This window comes from Coturnix japonica, chromosome 4, assembly GCF_054131305.1.
Source record: "Coturnix japonica strain WE chromosome 4, WE-NBRP24, whole genome shotgun sequence".
Lineage (NCBI taxonomy): Eukaryota > Metazoa > Chordata > Aves > Galliformes > Phasianidae > Coturnix > Coturnix japonica.
Genome location: NC_140666.1, coordinates 20,319,458 through 20,335,491, shown reverse-complemented (window position 1 = coordinate 20,335,491; position 16,034 = coordinate 20,319,458). Strand labels below are relative to the sequence as shown.

Below are 16,034 nucleotides of genomic sequence, written 5' to 3'. Positions count from 1 at the left end.
GAATTTGCAGGTCTGACTCCTTCCTGAGCTGAAACCCAGCAACAAAACTAAAGAGTTTTCTGCCAGTTGCGTAAACTGAATAGTCTCATTGAGGTGTTTCATGGCCTCCAGAGGTGGTTTGAGGAATGGGCTGGGACTGTAGAGTTCAGTGCTGCAAAGAGATGGAAAAGCAGAGGAGGAATCAAGCAGTTAATGGCTTGCAGAATTATCTCAGGCAGATGTGAGACAGCTTATGCTGGTACAATGCAGATGATGATAGAGCTTCCTGAGTGAGTACACAGAGAGCCAGAACAGTCTTTTTTCATTTGTCAGCAATGACAGCTTAAATGCAAGTCAAGCTACCACTTTTGTCCATCGTGCTTCTGATGGATCTTCCTCCTAGCATAAACTTCACATGTGAAGTCACAGGGCCAGCCCACTGAATGCTTTGCAGTACTCAGTAGTCTTGGAGATTGTGAACAGAAATTATTATATATGTTATTTAGGTGTTCTAGAAGGTGTAGAATCTGGGACAGTCAGGGACAGGAAGAGAGACAGTATTTATTCCTTCACAAATAAGTCTTAAGTACTTTGTAGTATTTAAAAAAAACAGGCTGCAGCTACTTTTATAAAGACTTTTCTTTGCTACCTGCTCTATTGCACGTTTATTTCTTTTCCTTCTGCTACTTCTGTTTCTTTAGGAAGGAACCTTGGAAGAAAATATAAAGCATTACTGCCACTTAGAAGGTTAAAATAAACACCTTTTTCTTAACATTTACATACCACAAAAAATCTCAAAAGAACTCGAGTTCATTAACCAGATGGCTTATTCTAATTCTTAATATTGACGCTTGCATAGTCAGTTTTCAACTTGTGTTTCTGTACAGGAGTAACATTTATTTCATGGTGAACTTTGATGTAGTGTGCACGCATTTTGCATCTCCTTTGATATTTCTTCCTGTCCCTTTGCAAGGCCTTTGGCAACTGACTGACTGGCTTCTGACTTCTGTCGCAGTTCAGAGCCATGAAAAAGCTGAAATGGGTTCCTTGTTTGCAGCCAATGTACTTCTCTCTTTTTAATAGCTTTTCTGTACAAAGTCTGACTATCCAGTAGCAGCGTATAATGAGAACTGCACTGTTAGTGCTAGCATCTTCTGTATTAATGGGATCCCACATTTTTTTTTTTTACCTTCCTTTTTAATCTGTAAGAGCTGATCAAAGATACTTTCCAAATGTTTGAAATGCTATTTATGCATATGCTTAGCTCAAATTGAAAGACTGACGTATATGCTGTAGCAGATACCTCCATGTCTTCAGTGGGTAGGACAAAGCAGAAATAATTCTGCATCCTCTGTTCCCTTATAAGCCTTTGATTATATCAATTTTTTTAAAGTCATTTGAAATGTGCTTATGCTTTGTAATGCTGAAATATATTTGCAATTGTTGACAATATACAATATTTCTCCTGATGGTTGTCTTTGAAGTCAGTGACTGCAAGCTCTGGGATGAACTTCCCCAAGCTTTTAAAAGCTTACACTTATAGGATTGGTTTCTCTGGTTGTCTTAGCTTTTAACAGAACTCCTTTCTCATTCATTCGCGCTGGATCTTAACAGAGAATTTCTATTCTCATAGGCTTTGTTCTCAAAGTTGAGTTCCTAACGGGTGAGGCACACAAACTAGTGAGGGAAATATTAAAGCATGTTGTAAAATTCCCTTTTCTGTGAGCTTCTGTAGTGAATGGTGACCTTAAAGTAAGGACTGAGGTTTTTCTTCTTCCTCTCCAGTTCCAAAAAATTGCCTGAAATGAGAGTTTATTTGCTACTTGCTGTCCTCCCTTCAACTTTAGATAACCTTCATGTCTTTGACATCAACTCCAGTGTATTTAATGCAAACAATGAGGTTTTGCCTCTTGCATGTGAACTGCATGCACTTTTATTCTTGCTGCTTTTAGCTTTGGAGTTGGGTGGAATATTTCACAAGTGATACATTAGTTGTATCTACAAAATAACCTACCTTTATTTAAAAAAGAAATCTTTAGAAGGTTTGTTATCTCAGTTGTGAGAAAAGAACTCATTGGAAGAGTTCCCTTGGAAAAAAAACAACCCTAAAACATAGTGACAAATGAACTGAGCTAGTTATGTTCATCTTAAAAGCCTCATAAAGCCTCCTTACCCAGATTCAGAGGTCGTTCTGTTAAATGAAGGGATGGTAGTTGAAGCTGAGCGTAGGCAACTAGACCAGTTCTCTTGTTGGTAGTTAGGGCTAACTTCATTAGACACCCGTTGAAGGAGTACTTTTTTGTTCCCGACAACATGCCTTAGGAGACACTGGAAAAATAAAGGGATTTCTCACTTACCTGCAAAGGTAATAGAACAACAAAAATCTGTACAAGTGGGGATTGGAAATGCTTAAATTTGCAGTAATGCAACCAAATAGTCTGAACTGAAAGTTATACTCTGTTCAGTGTATGTACTATTGCAGGTGTTTAATTTCAGATATAAGAATTCTTGTAATGGTAGTGGTTTCTTTTTAAATAGTGCATTTAATTGCAACTCAGTGTTCTCCAGTCTACATTCTTTACCTTTTATACTTCTTTTTTTGCCTTATTTTTTGTTTGTTAATATATGTGTGTATTTATTTATTTATTAATTTTCCCCTTTGTTTGCCTCTGTACTGTGTTAAAACAGCTTCTGAAGAAGGAATTGCAAGAAATTGCAATAGTAATTTCTTTGCAGAAATACTGGGAAGACTAAAAAAAAGTATTGGTTTATTTGTTCTGTGAACCATTTCAGCTATGGTTAATTGTGTCTTTCTCTGTTCCATTTTTGTTTTACTTGCACTCTTGAGAAGACGTTAAGAACAATTAATCTGTTTTATCAGTGTCATGTATATAAACCCAAAATCTTACAGCTCTAAGTGTTAATAGGTGGTCCTAATATTGAACATTGTGAACTGTCTCCCTATCGAATAAAGTTCTGAAGTTATCCGGATCTACACAATTAATTCTTAATTACGCTGTTATTTTGCTGTGGGAGTCTCTTTATAATGTGATGCCTTTGTTTGTTCTTTTCAAAGCTGAAAGAGATAGATGCCAAAAAGATTGTCAGAGCAATGCTGTCTTATGTGTGGCCCAAAGACAGACCAGACCTGCGAGCCAGAGTAGCCATATCTCTGGGGTTTTTAGCAAGTGCAAAGGTAAGAACAAGTGTTCCGTTGTATTATGATACTCAAACTCTTCTGCAACAAAGTTAGTGTTTATTAGCTGTTAGAGGGAAATATCCGTGTAAATGTTTTCTACAGATTAGTGAAGGATATAATTTAAATCTAGCGCAAACCTTGTAGGAATAATTCAGAAGGGCAAATGTGAGCTTGTGCAAAAAAATGTTTTGGGAATAAAAACCACCAAAACAGTTAAAAATATTGGAAATCAATTTTGTAAGCATCATTGAGACATATGGCTCAACCAACTTCCTCCTACATAGGGAAGTTTTTACCAAACATGAGGCTAATATTGGCATCTTGATGGGATAAGCTGAAGTAGGTGCTGCTTAGCAGTGAGTTTCAGCACTCGAGTTAGTCTTGCTGTGCTTCCTTATCAGCGTTCGGCACCGTTGCTGTGTTGTGAAAAGAGCAAAGAAACAAACTTGAGTTATGTGGCTGATAAAAGAAGAGTACTTGGAAAAGAAACGCGCTCGTTTATTTGAACTGAAAGGGAAAAGCCAATCTTTTGGTGTACAGCACTTTCTGGTAGAAGCAATCTATCAGGTGGTAGCTGGTACTGTCTTCAAGAGATATTTTGGTTTGTGCTGCTGTTCAGGAAGTTGCTGATAATGCTGGTGATGACTTGCAGAATATGGCATGTTTGTACAAGCGAGCTTCCATCCTTTCTGTATAAAGTACTGCTTTCGTGTGTGCTCAAAACTATCTGGGAAGCTGTCTGCTCAAAATGAACGTGCTGAGAGTTTTTTGCTTTAATGTGCCAGGTTGTTGCCCTCACAATAATGTTCTACTTATTATAAATTGTTGGTTTGTTAAGCTTGTGTGTGATCTACTTTTCAGTACACACCATCTACAGATGTACATGCAAATTCTTTTGAGTTTCTTTTTAAAACCTCTTATTGGTATTACAGATAGTAATCTGAAGACAGTATTGAAAGAAGTTTAAAGTACTTCATTTGTAGTTTTTCTCGTTTGCCTGAAGGGTAGCATGGAATTCTTCCCCCTTATTGGTTTAATGAATGCTGTTTTCTTGTGTGGTCTGAGACATGAGTGATGTTGCTTAAAGCTTTTTTCACTACTAGTAATTGTAGCAGCAGTAGCCCTGCTCAGTCATGGAAATATCCAGGTAGGTTTCTCATACTTGATACGTAACCACTGAAGGTTTTCAGTTTCTTTAGACTTGGAAATAATTGTTCTTTGTAGTTTGTTATAGTAGTGCTTCCTCAGTGGAGAGGTTAGTTAGGCATTTTGGCTTTTTCATTCCGAATTAGGCATGCCATGTCCTATTGGGCTTGAATTGCAGCTTGGTCAGAATGCAAACGAGGCGTTTGGTTTAAAACCAAAATCTGCTGCGAGAGACAAGTTTTCCCCAGTACCCTGTCAGAAAATCAGGCTTCTAATAATTGCTCTTTAGGGAAGTAACTGGAAGTTGGAATGTGCTGACTGTTCTTTGAAATTTCCTACTTCCAATTTAGCCTGGAATTGCTGATGCTTGATACAGCTTCCCAAAAGGAGAGAGTAGAAAAGCTGTTGAACTTTCCTTGGGTTTTGGGAGGACCCTCTTAGAGGTGTTTTGTCAGAATGTTTGTTTTGGCAAACAAGAGCTTCATTTGGAAAACACACGGTAAGCTCTCAACAGATGTATGTTGTAAATCTGGGGTGAAAGTTTTTGTGGAAATCATCTAGCTGTGCTTTTCTGTCATTGTAGAGCTCTATCAGAACTCAAAAATAAATAAATTTCGATTTAACACATTACCCCTCATCACCTGCACTATATCTCCTTTTACTTTGTGGGGTAAATTTTCTTAAATTGCTCCATATTTTCCACGTGCTCATATGCACGTAGTTATTGTGGCATAACTGACACGCAGTAGAGAGCTATAGAAAGTGTTGTATCTCTGAGCCCTGAACATTGCTTTTCTTCCACAGAGAGCTAAAGGTCACTTTGTCCTACAGAAAATTAAATACAAATCAGCTTACCTGTAAATTGCATGGACCATGTAAAAACCTGTGCAATTTCCTCATTTTCTGATCTGGGACCCTTTGTTCAGTTTCCTTGTGGGGTTAATTACAAGGTACTTAATAGACCACACAAGCAGTTAGTTAAAGTTTCGCTGCTATTCAGTTGTCAGTACAAGAATGCCAATGTGTCTTTCTCCTTGCTGCAGTCCTGGCCTGCTTCCTTTGTTCACTATGAACTTGTCTGCATCTGAAGGATTTCCATCCTCGGTATGCGTTTGCTGTAAAGGTTGCTTGTTCTTAGGGCTTTTGCATAGAGAACCGTATGATCACTTTGCCTGTCACCTTCCATCACAAGAAATTCTTCTTTTAAGCCTTTTGGCCAATTTCTTTTGGGGTTTGACAAAAAAGTTTGAATCTTTATACGTCTGTGTGTGTGTGTGTATGTAATTTATATATATATATATATATATATATATATATATATATATATATATATATATATATTAATTTTTATATATATATATATATATATAGGGGTGTGTGTGTGTATATAAATATATATGTAAGTTTGACATCTTAAAGAAAGATAGAAGCTGTGGCTCTGAGAAAGAGGTTGTAGGATAGCTTCAGTTTTTGGGCAAAACTACCACAGTAATCCTCAGCCCCCAGAAAAAATCTAGGTCCTCATGACAGTTTGTGGACTTGCCCACAAAGCACAAAGAAGCTGCAGATCATACCTCCTTTTTTGTGCTGCTTGTGAAATAATTTGTCTTATTTCTTATCTCTTTCAGTCTTCCAGTTCAGTAAAATTGGGTTTCAAAACAAAAGCCAGTGTGTGTGCGGCTACCGAAGAGCCTGCAGTTATAATCCGTCTTGACTCCTTTTGTGGGGCCCAGTTACCTGTCATTGAACAGATTATTGTGATTTTTGGTTCCTCTTGGTCTACACATAAGTGCTAGTAGTATTGTTAGCCTTCAGAGTGAGCTGTTTGTATAGCTTTTATGACTGAGAGTTGACAGGATGGAGTCTGCTCCAGGGCTAGGAAGGTATTTTTTTCCCCTTTGAAGACTTGTTATATTATGACATGCTTTAAATTTTTATCTTAAATATTTATAGCCTATCTAGACTTGTGTGATGTGAAAGATGCACCAGTACGACAGGTAAAAAGAGAACACAAGGCATTATCTATGTTTTCAGACACATAGATTAGCCTGCACAGGTTTTACGGTTTTTCCTTTTTCAACATTCCCTCTCATTTTTTTTTGTCTACTGGGATATATGCAGTAAATCCTTTACTTCTCTTCTTCCCTTTTTCTTCTTTGGCACAAGAAGAAAAAGTGCTCTGACTCTTGAGGACCCAGATTAGACAAATGGATGTGACAGAATCTCTTGTCACCTCTGTCAGTCTGCAGTGGTTTTTTGGCCTTGTGGTCACGCCAAGCATGTGTTATTCATGAGCCAGAGAAATCTTTCAGATCGTTTGCATTTCTACTGACTTGTGATTCTGTAAGCTTCAGGAGAATAAGTTTGGCTTAATAGATGAGTGTAGTACTGTAAATGTTGTCTCTATGCGAAGATAATTGCATATCTGATCAGTATCTGATCACATCATCGTTTACACTCTTCTTGTGATTACATGGAGTTAGGTAATTACAATAAACCTTTAGAAACTGTTAGTTTTTTTGACAAATTGTGGATGAGAAGGAATTTAAGAAGTTTAGAAATACTACTGAAAAAAGTGTGCTTTAGGTAATTGGTGAATGCGACGAAGGTGTGAAGCGAGAAGATTGTTCCCTCATTTGGACCATGTTTTCTAGATTCTGTTATCTATCTTGCTTTAAGGGATGGAATTTTCTATTCATACTCCCCCCCAACTTGAGTTGTGTGTACTTTTATACTGGTCCAGAGATAATTTCAGTTGTCTTCAAGTTGATGTTTTTCATTGGATTATTGGCAACACTGTAGACCAGTTTTTATCATGTTGGAGCTCAGCCTGTCACTAATTCATCATCTTTATTAAACAAGAAGTACTGGGAAAAGCAAAATGAAAGATAAGACTGTTTGCCCTAAAAGTAGTGCAGTCTCACATGGGAGCAGAAATGATGGTGCATTATCAGCTTAAAACAGTGCAGCCATTTAAAAAAAAAAATCTTGAACTCATTTAAGCAAGATGTACTGCACTATAACCTGCTGTTAAATGTGGGCTGTTAAGCTGAGATGACTTCATTGGTGCTGTTTGCTTTCCAATAAACTCAGGCAGGGATTAGCTATTCATTCAGAATTATAAATAAATGTGAACATTATCTATATTTTTAAAAAGGCTTAAATGGGGATTATTATCAGACTTTCAGGTATGGGAAAGACAGGGGGAAACCTTAGTGAGTACACTGCATAAGGCAGTTATTGCACACAGGAGCTTTCCCTACCTTTGCTAAAAGCTTTGTGTTCTGTGCCAGCAGATCCAGGCTTTGAGGGATAGCTGCAGTTTGTGCAAAAGCCTGTCCAAATTTTGTTTCTATGAATGTGAACAGGATCTCATTGACTAAACAAACCGAGTAAGAAAGGCCTGTTCGTGATCACATTCTCTCATCTCTCTTGCAATAAACTTTTTGAGATGAACTTTTTTCTCTTTGACTGGAAAGCAGACTGCAGTGATGGCTGATGAAATGTAATACTATGCTGCCTATTATTCAGGCGTTATCCTGCAGGAGTCAGAACTACAGCCTGAAACAAGGCTTTTAATACTCTATTGGATGGATCTATATTGATGTGAAAGAAGATATTTCTGCAATGTTGAAATTTAAATTAATTGTAAAAGGAAAACTGCGGTTTAAAGAATACATCTTCTTTTGTTGTTGTTCTTCAAGTGGACTTGAAAATATATCTGTGGTTCTGTTTCTGAGCTACCTGTAGCACAGCATTGTCTACTGATGAGTAAAATCCCTGCAGAGAGATTGGTGAGAACCTGCAGGAAATGAAGACAATCTGCATTACAATGTTCTTATTTTCTGCTGAGTAGCATCTCCCAGGAAAACCTGCACCTTGTCATGTTGGTCATCAGTGTAACACAGATGATAGTATATAAGTGGGTAAATTCCAGAGGAGTATATTTGAAACAGGACTTCATCTTTGACCTGCTTTCTGTTTTAAACCACTAACTAATCAGCAATAGTCTCACCTGTGTGTCTCATATTTCATCTGTCTTCTCTCAACAATTGTGTGGAGTGTGCTGTGCTGAGAATTTTCTTGTCTTTTTCTATATACTTATTTTGCTTGGTGTATTTCAGGGAGGAGAAAGGAAGAAGAGAAGGAGAGTTCCTTCTCCATTTGCATATGAAGCTCTTGCCTAAAATAATGTTGAAAAGTAAACAGAGCAAATTAAAGAAATTAACACAGTGGTTTTCTTTAATCCTTTAGTTTAAAGACTCAAAATCCAGTTTTCTCTCTTGGTTCAACATTAGTCTTTGGTACTTAGTAGCTTTTAAAGCTGAAAATATTTTAGAGGTCTCAGTCTCACTTCCAACTTGAATTTAGACTAACTTTATAAATGTTTTAGCACTCTTTTCACATGAAACCTAGTTTGATCCAGTTAACTTCATTTTATTTTTTTTCAATGGACTTTCATCGGTGACTGATGTCTCTAAATACAATTGAGATGTAAGTGGGAGTACAAAACATTTGCTGGAGAGAGCTGGAATATTTTTAGGCTGTTTTTTGTTACCGTATGAAATAATTTGTCATCTGCCTGCGTTTCTTTTCCTTATTACCTTAATTAAATAAAAAAAGTCCTTTAAGCAAGGTCAGCTGTCTGCAAAGTCTTTAAACATCTTCCATGATTATAAGACTTTAAATTAAGGTGCTTGTTCAACTGCTAGGAACCTTTAATAACTTATTTCAAAATCTTAGGAAGAAGCAGCTTGGATGAATTGTGTTAATTAAATTTAACGGTATTTTTCATTATTGGTATAAATGGGTGGTGTAATAATGAAATATTAACAAGAATTAAGATCTTTACACTTTCCGAAAGATTGTCAGTATTTTTCTTCTACACTCCAATTGTTCAAGGACAAATTGAGAAAAGATGAGTATAGAAGTTGCTCTGTTTATGTATCTTAACTGTATCTTTTTCAGGTGTAAAGACAGCATCACTGTTTTTTGGATAGAAACTGATAATGTGTGAGATGTGTAGATGACCCTCCAGTACTGAGCGTAAAGACTTAATAGTATGGAGGATACTGTACTTAAGATCCAGAGAGTCATACCGCCGGCACAAAGTGTTAAAGAACTAAATATAACAGTACAGCTAATTCAGGAAAAATCTTCATGTGGCATAGGTGTGGTTTAATGCATGCAGACTAATTGGTGTTCTTCTGCTTTTAGGCTATGAATATATTGGTTCCCTTCATGTTTAAATATGCAGTAGACAACCTCAACCAGGTATCTGGAAATGTGCTGAACATGAGCGATGCACCAAACACAGTCGCAACCGTGGCAACTGCTGTTCTCATAGGCTGTAAGTGGGATTCCCAGATCTGTAGACAGATGTTTGCTATTTTTGTCAAGGTAGAGGGATAGTAGAGCTTCCCACCTTCACACTGCTAAGAATCTGAGAGTTATTCCATAGCAATTTCTGTGTTGATGTCTTACTTCCGATGTTCTGTGAGTTTACTTCTGGTATTCCAGTTAGAAAATGAAATGATGCTTATAGAAAAAAAATTGCTGAATTTGAAATTTCTTTTTATTATTTTTTTTTTTTACATCTTTTTCTAGATGGCATCTCAAGAGCTGGAGCAGCATTATTTAATGAAGCTAGGAATGCAGTATTTGGGAAAGTGGCTCAAAATTCCATCCGAAGGATAGCAAAGAACGTTTTTCTGCATCTTCATAACTTGGATTTAGCATTCCATCTAAGCAGGCAAACTGGAGCTCTGTCAAAGACCATTGACAGAGGAACGAGAGGCATCAGTTTTGTTCTCAGTGCACTAGTATTTAATTTGGGACCTACCATGTTTGAAGTGGCGCTGGTCAGTGGAATTCTGGTAAGTGTGTGTGTTTGTGAGCTGGAATTGTCTTGTATAGTAATAAAACACTGATTTTTCTTTTAGCAAAGTCTGCAAAGCATTAGGAAAAGTAATTATTGAATTTACAAGTTGGTTATAAAAACAGCTGCTATAAAGGGAAGTAATACATGGTTTTCAAATGTAGTTACTGTATTTGAAATCAGGTGTTTGGTTGTTAGTATGCTAAAATGTAAGACTTGGTTGTGCAGTTCAGACTAAATTATAATTTGAAAAAAATAAGTCTTGTTTATTTCCCTTTTTTGAAGGATTTTAATGTAACAAGGGAAGTTAAAAACACTGTTGATTTTGGGTTATGTTTTTATAACCTTTGGAAGTAGCAAATTAAGCTAACAGCCAAGCCAGCCTGAATTTCTTCTGTCTTTTCCCTCCTTATGTGCTCTGAGGTCAAAAAAAACATTGCAAGCTGTTTTGCAAGGCCATTTATTTCTGCTGCTGTCTTCAGCTTTCTATCGAAATCTACATAAGAATCGTGAAAACAAATGTTTACGAGAACAACAACATTTATGTTTATAACAGCAAAAGTAGCTTTTTAGTATAATATAGTAATTCACTAGCTCATGTATATATCTCTTTTTTTTCTATCTATGCTATTCTTGCTGCTTTCCTTTTGAGTTTATAACTGTAGTAGCTTAGTCTTAAGCTGTTCAAACTGAGGAGGGACCTTCAGTCTTCTCACCCATGGAGCTCAGATATTGTGATTTTGGGACAACGGTGAAGCTTTTTAAACTACAGTTTTTTGTTCTGTTTAAATCTTCTAGTATTACAAGTGTGGAGCAGAGTTTGCATTAGTTACCTTGGGGACTTTGGGAGCATATGCAGCCTTCACAATAGGAATTACACAGTGGAGGTAAGGCAACCCTTCAGATTCGTCAGAGTGCTTAGTGTTGCCTCAGCCTGAACGTTTGATTGTATTAAACCTTCATTTTGCAGGACCAAATTTCGGATAGAAATGAACAAAGCAGATAACGATGCAGGTAATGCTGCAATTGACTCGCTACTGAATTATGAGACTGTGAAGGTAAGACCAATCATTTCTGCTGGGCTCTTTGTTTCTATAAGCCTAAGCAAAGTGAGTCATAAGATTAATCTTCTACAGGACTGTGTATTTGGAACTATAGCATATGTTTATAAAAAACACTCATTTGAAGGGTTCTGCTTGGAAGTTGTAGGTAGAGTATCATGAAGGTTGACAGCGGGGCTTTAAAAATCTCTTAGCTGCGGAAGAATGATAATTACTTCATGACTGAATTGCTTTGACCATCAGGTTATGGAAAGTGAGTCTTTAAGATAAAGTTTGTATTTCCATAGGTTATCTTCTGAATGTCAGTCTGCCACATATTGTCTTCTCAAATGACCATGTACGCTGTTGGTATTTCGTAGCATACCATTGCAATTTTCACTGGAAGGAGTAGGTCTCTATTTGATTTTCTACTGCTTCACTTAAAAAAATCATATACAGAGTTTTGAAACTGAGCATGCCTATACTGATTTCACGTTGTTAACTGGAGAACTAGAACTAGATAGAAATAAGAAGAAAGCAATAGTGTGAGAGCTACTGTTCTCAAAACTTTAACATTATCGCATTAACAAAGATGTTCTAGTCAGTGTGGGACATTCTTTCTAGTACGTAGCAGCAGCTGATGTTTGGCTTCAATGTTAAACACAGTCTGATATGATTGAAAATGTTACACTTATTATTTTTGCGTATGTTACAGTATTTCAATAATGAAAAATATGAGGCCCAACGGTATGATGGATTCTTGAAGATGTATGAAAATGCCTCGTTGAAGACTACCTCTACTTTAGCTCTCCTGAACTTTGGACAAAGTGCTATATTTAGCATTGGTTTAACAGCCATTATGGTACTTGCTAGCCAAGGCATTGTTGCAGGTAACTTGCCTGTCTTTAAGTTAAAATTGATTTGCTTTTACCTTAATCCACAATAGGGATATTAGTTAATCTATGGTTGATGTAACAGTTCATTTCAAGACTTTTGTTTCTTGAGAGTATTGGAGCTTCCTGAAATATTAATAGTTCTTTGTCTAATTGCCAAACATTTAGAACATTTTTAACAAAATCATACTGATTACTGTATATATATTTTAGGATAATCATATATATCCTAACAAAGTGAAACTTAGGCAAGTTTCCATTGAAGAATTTTGAAAGACAATTCTCTGAGTAAAAAATACTTCCTTGAGGTTTAATTTCTACAAGGGGCCTTTCTTTTTACTAATTCCTTCCTTCCCCATACTTTTATTTCAGACTGTTTCTCACTTTTTGATTTACAACTTTGCAATCTTGTATTTTCCATGAGCTTCCTATAAAGCTGTTTGTCTTATTTTCCAGGTGATATTTTAGCTTTTCTGGTGAAATCCACACAAATATTGACATTTCTTTCAGGAAACTTCTGATATAAAATCTGATCTAACATGAAGATTTTGTTTATTATCCAAACTGGTTTTAGAAATAGGGTAAAAGGAACTAGGCTTGATCTTTTTTAGAAATACTGTGGTGCTTCCTAAAAAAAATAAGCCTTTGCATCTCCTTGTTCTCTTGTATCTTTGTCTTAAGGCAGCCTGTCTGTTGGAGATCTAGTAATGGTGAATGGACTGCTGTTCCAGCTTTCTCTTCCTCTGAACTTCTTGGGAACAGTATACAGAGAGACAAGACAAGCCCTTATCGATATGAATACCTTGTTTACCCTTCTCAGTGTAGATACCAAAATCAAAGTAAGTAGTAGCTTCTTTTGCTTTAAAGTATATGGATTTGCAACAGGGGTGTTTCCCCCCCCCCCCCTTTTTTTTTTTTTTTTTTTTAACCTTTTGGGTTTAATTTCTATTTAAAAAAAAAGATGTTGTGGAAGGATTCTGTTCTGTATCCTCTTTAAGAGCAGCTAGTGCTATAGAAGCTGCTTTTTTTTTTTTTTGCAGAACCTTTAAGTGACATCACAAGTTGCTTTGTGGAAGCTGTGTTTTTACTGGGTTTTTTTTATTTATTCATGCATTGTGCTTATGTTTTTATTTGTAATTAATGATGCAGAATTTATTACTGCAGAAGAAGTTGTGAAGCAGCATTTACAACATAAACTTGCTCCTCCTTTGAAGAAAAGGAGGAACAAACCAATATTACTTTTGTGGCTGAATATAACTGGTTTAAACATATCCAAGCTTGAGTGTCTGTTTGCCTTTTTCTAAGCTAGGAGATTGACTGTTAGTTAAGTTTGTTGAACTGCTTGAGATGCTTCCTGGGCAGCGTATAAAGCAGCGCTCTTCTTTTAATAGGACAAAGAACTGGCTCCACCCCTGCAGATCACACCACAGACGGCTACTATCGCTTTTGATAATGTGCATTTTGAATACCTTGAGGGGCAGAAAATCCTTGATGGAGTGTCTTTTGAAGTTCCTGCGGGAAAGAAAGTGGCCATTGTAGGAGGTAGTGGGTCAGGGTGGGTAAATGGACTAAATATGAAATTCTGCATCATTGATTGACGTTTTTTTATTTTAATGTGCGTGTTCTTGTTTTGATTCTTATTATTTCTGTTTGTGGCAATGTTTTGATTGGAGATTGTAAGTGACAAACACGGAGCGTAACATCAGCTTCAATCCTTTTCAATTTTAGGAAAAGCACAATTGTGAGATTACTATTTCGATTCTATGAACCCCAGAAAGGAAGCATCTATGTTGCTGGACAGAACATACAAGATGTCAGTTTGGAAAGTCTGAGAAAGGCAATAGGAGTTGTACCTCAGGTATAACATCTTTTGTGGGAACAACAGTTTAGCTGGGTTGATAGTGACAGGACAAGGAGAAATGGTTTTAAACTAAGACAGAAAATTTAGATATTAGGAGGAAGTTTTTCACTCACAGGGTGGTGACACACTGGAACAGGTTGCCCAGAGAGGCTGTGGATGCCCCATCCCTGGAGGCATTCAAGGCCAGGCTGGATGTGGTTCTGGGCAGCCTGGGATGGTGGTTGATGACCCTGCTCCCAGCAGGGATATTTAAACTAGATGATCTTTGAAGTCCTTTTCAACCTGGGCCATTCTCTGTTTCTATAACTATTCTTCCCAAATAGTTTATCTTAATGGTAATTCTAGCAGTACTAATGCAGTGGTATTGCCTAGTTCCTTTGAACATCTCTGCTTCTTTCTTTTTATTTCTGGGAAATATTACAATATTTTTCTGTGCATCGTCATATGGACCCAATTTCAGAAATGAGTTTAAGCTTCTTAAAGCTGGAAACTTTCCTAAAATTTCATTAGACTTTGTGGAAAAATACAAATTACTCTGTACTTATTTCTTTTCACGGATTTGGGATGTTTTTTGAACTGTCATTCATGGCTTCTTGACTAAAATGCTTTTTCCATATTGTAGGATGCTGTACTGTTCCATAATACTATTTATTACAATCTGCTTTATGGAAATATCAATGCTACGCCAGAAGAGGTATATGCAGTAGCAAAGTTTGCAGGAATTCATGATGCCATCCTTCGAATGCCTAATGGTTACAACACACAGGTTGGTGAACGAGGACTCAAGCTCTCTGGTAGGTCACTTAGTGTGCATGCTCATTTGCATCCCTTCTGTTACCTCGAAAGTCAATGTGTGACTTACTCCTCGGTCAAAGCTGCTTTTAGCGTATTCATGTAATAATATGAACACAGGGCTAAACATTAATACAAAAATCCATGGTTTGGGCAACTGTAGTCTACAAGACTTGGGAAGTATTGGTAATGGTTGGACTAGATGATCTTCTAGGTCTTTTCCAACCTTCTGTGATTCTGTGAGATATTTAAAAGAAGGCATTTTCAGGGGATAGTGTTAAATGAGTTGATACATGAGTATGTAGATGCATCTAAGCAGAAGACTAGTCTTGTAATGTGTTCGGATAGTGGAATGCATGCAAATAGAATTGGGAACTTTGTATGCTTTGCATGTTAAAGTCTTATCAAAGTGCATAGACCCTTCCCATTTGAATTCTTAAATTGGAACTTCTAGCAGCTGGAAGTTAGATTTCTTACTTCTGCTGTTGACGGTAATGCTGTGGGACACATTGCTGCTGCAATATAGGAGTTTAGCAGCCTGTTAACAGTGGGAGTGCCTTCATGTCTTACTGTTTTGAACTGTATCTGAAACAACATGGAAACGTCTGTGTATCTGCAAGCTATGGATTGATATGATGCAGTCTTAGTTCTGAGGATTAGGTTATCCAAGTTCCTCTGTAGCTGGTTATGCACCATATGAAGTAGTATAACCATCCTGTATAGATCAGCAATATCACAGCCTGGCTTTGCTTTGTTTTTGGTTTTTTTTTTTAAACAAACTTGAATTTTTTTCAGATAACTGTGAGTTCACCAAAAATGTTTGGGAGGATTTTGACAGGATAGTGTGACGTGGAGTTGTGTGCAAGGAGTAGAAACTTAGCAAATATTGCCTGAGGAGAGGCCGTGTTGCTGTGGTGACATGTAGAATGTCTTTCTAAATAACTCCTAAGTACACACCCTTATTTCATGGTGAATGTGTGAGTTTGTGTGGCAGAGCTGGTTAATTTTCTTCCACTGCGAGACACAGTGTAAGGGTCAACTGTTTCCACTTGCATGTAGGTTGGAGCAGTGATGTAAGACTGTTCTGCTCTGTTGGTAATGAGGTATGGCCCCATAGAGAAGATGGATCAGGTCTGTCTCAATGAGTTTGGACATTCCAAGGTACTGAGGTTGTTCAGGAACAATGCTGGCTCGTCAGAGGATGTGGGACTGGTTGGGCATGGTGGGCTCAGAGGCAGGGGCCCAG

At 37.1% G+C, this 16,034-nt stretch overlaps 1 protein-coding gene across 6 annotated transcripts in view; it reads left to right on the top strand.

Annotated features, from left to right (window-relative positions):
- ABCB7 (ATP binding cassette subfamily B member 7) overlaps positions 1 to 16,034 on the top strand; it is a 40,139-nt gene that overhangs the window by 14,604 nt on the left and 9,501 nt on the right. For 4 of the 6 annotated variants that reach the window (XM_015860544.3, XM_085544758.1, XM_032444594.2 and 1 more), the window contains 10 exons: positions 3,056 to 3,175; positions 9,542 to 9,674; positions 9,932 to 10,200; positions 11,001 to 11,089; positions 11,173 to 11,260; positions 11,958 to 12,132; positions 12,817 to 12,974; positions 13,527 to 13,690; positions 13,864 to 13,993; positions 14,619 to 14,790. In XM_015860544.3, coding sequence (XP_015716030.2) covers positions 3,056 to 3,175; positions 9,542 to 9,674; positions 9,932 to 10,200; positions 11,001 to 11,089; positions 11,173 to 11,260; positions 11,958 to 12,132; positions 12,817 to 12,974; positions 13,527 to 13,690; positions 13,864 to 13,993; positions 14,619 to 14,790 — 1,498 coding nt within the window. The remainder of the gene's footprint in view (positions 1 to 3,055; positions 3,176 to 9,541; positions 9,675 to 9,931; positions 10,201 to 11,000; positions 11,090 to 11,172; positions 11,261 to 11,957; positions 12,133 to 12,816; positions 12,975 to 13,526; positions 13,691 to 13,863; positions 13,994 to 14,618; positions 14,791 to 16,034) is intronic. The other 2 variants (XR_014945211.1, XR_014945210.1) reach the window with 2 other exon arrangements.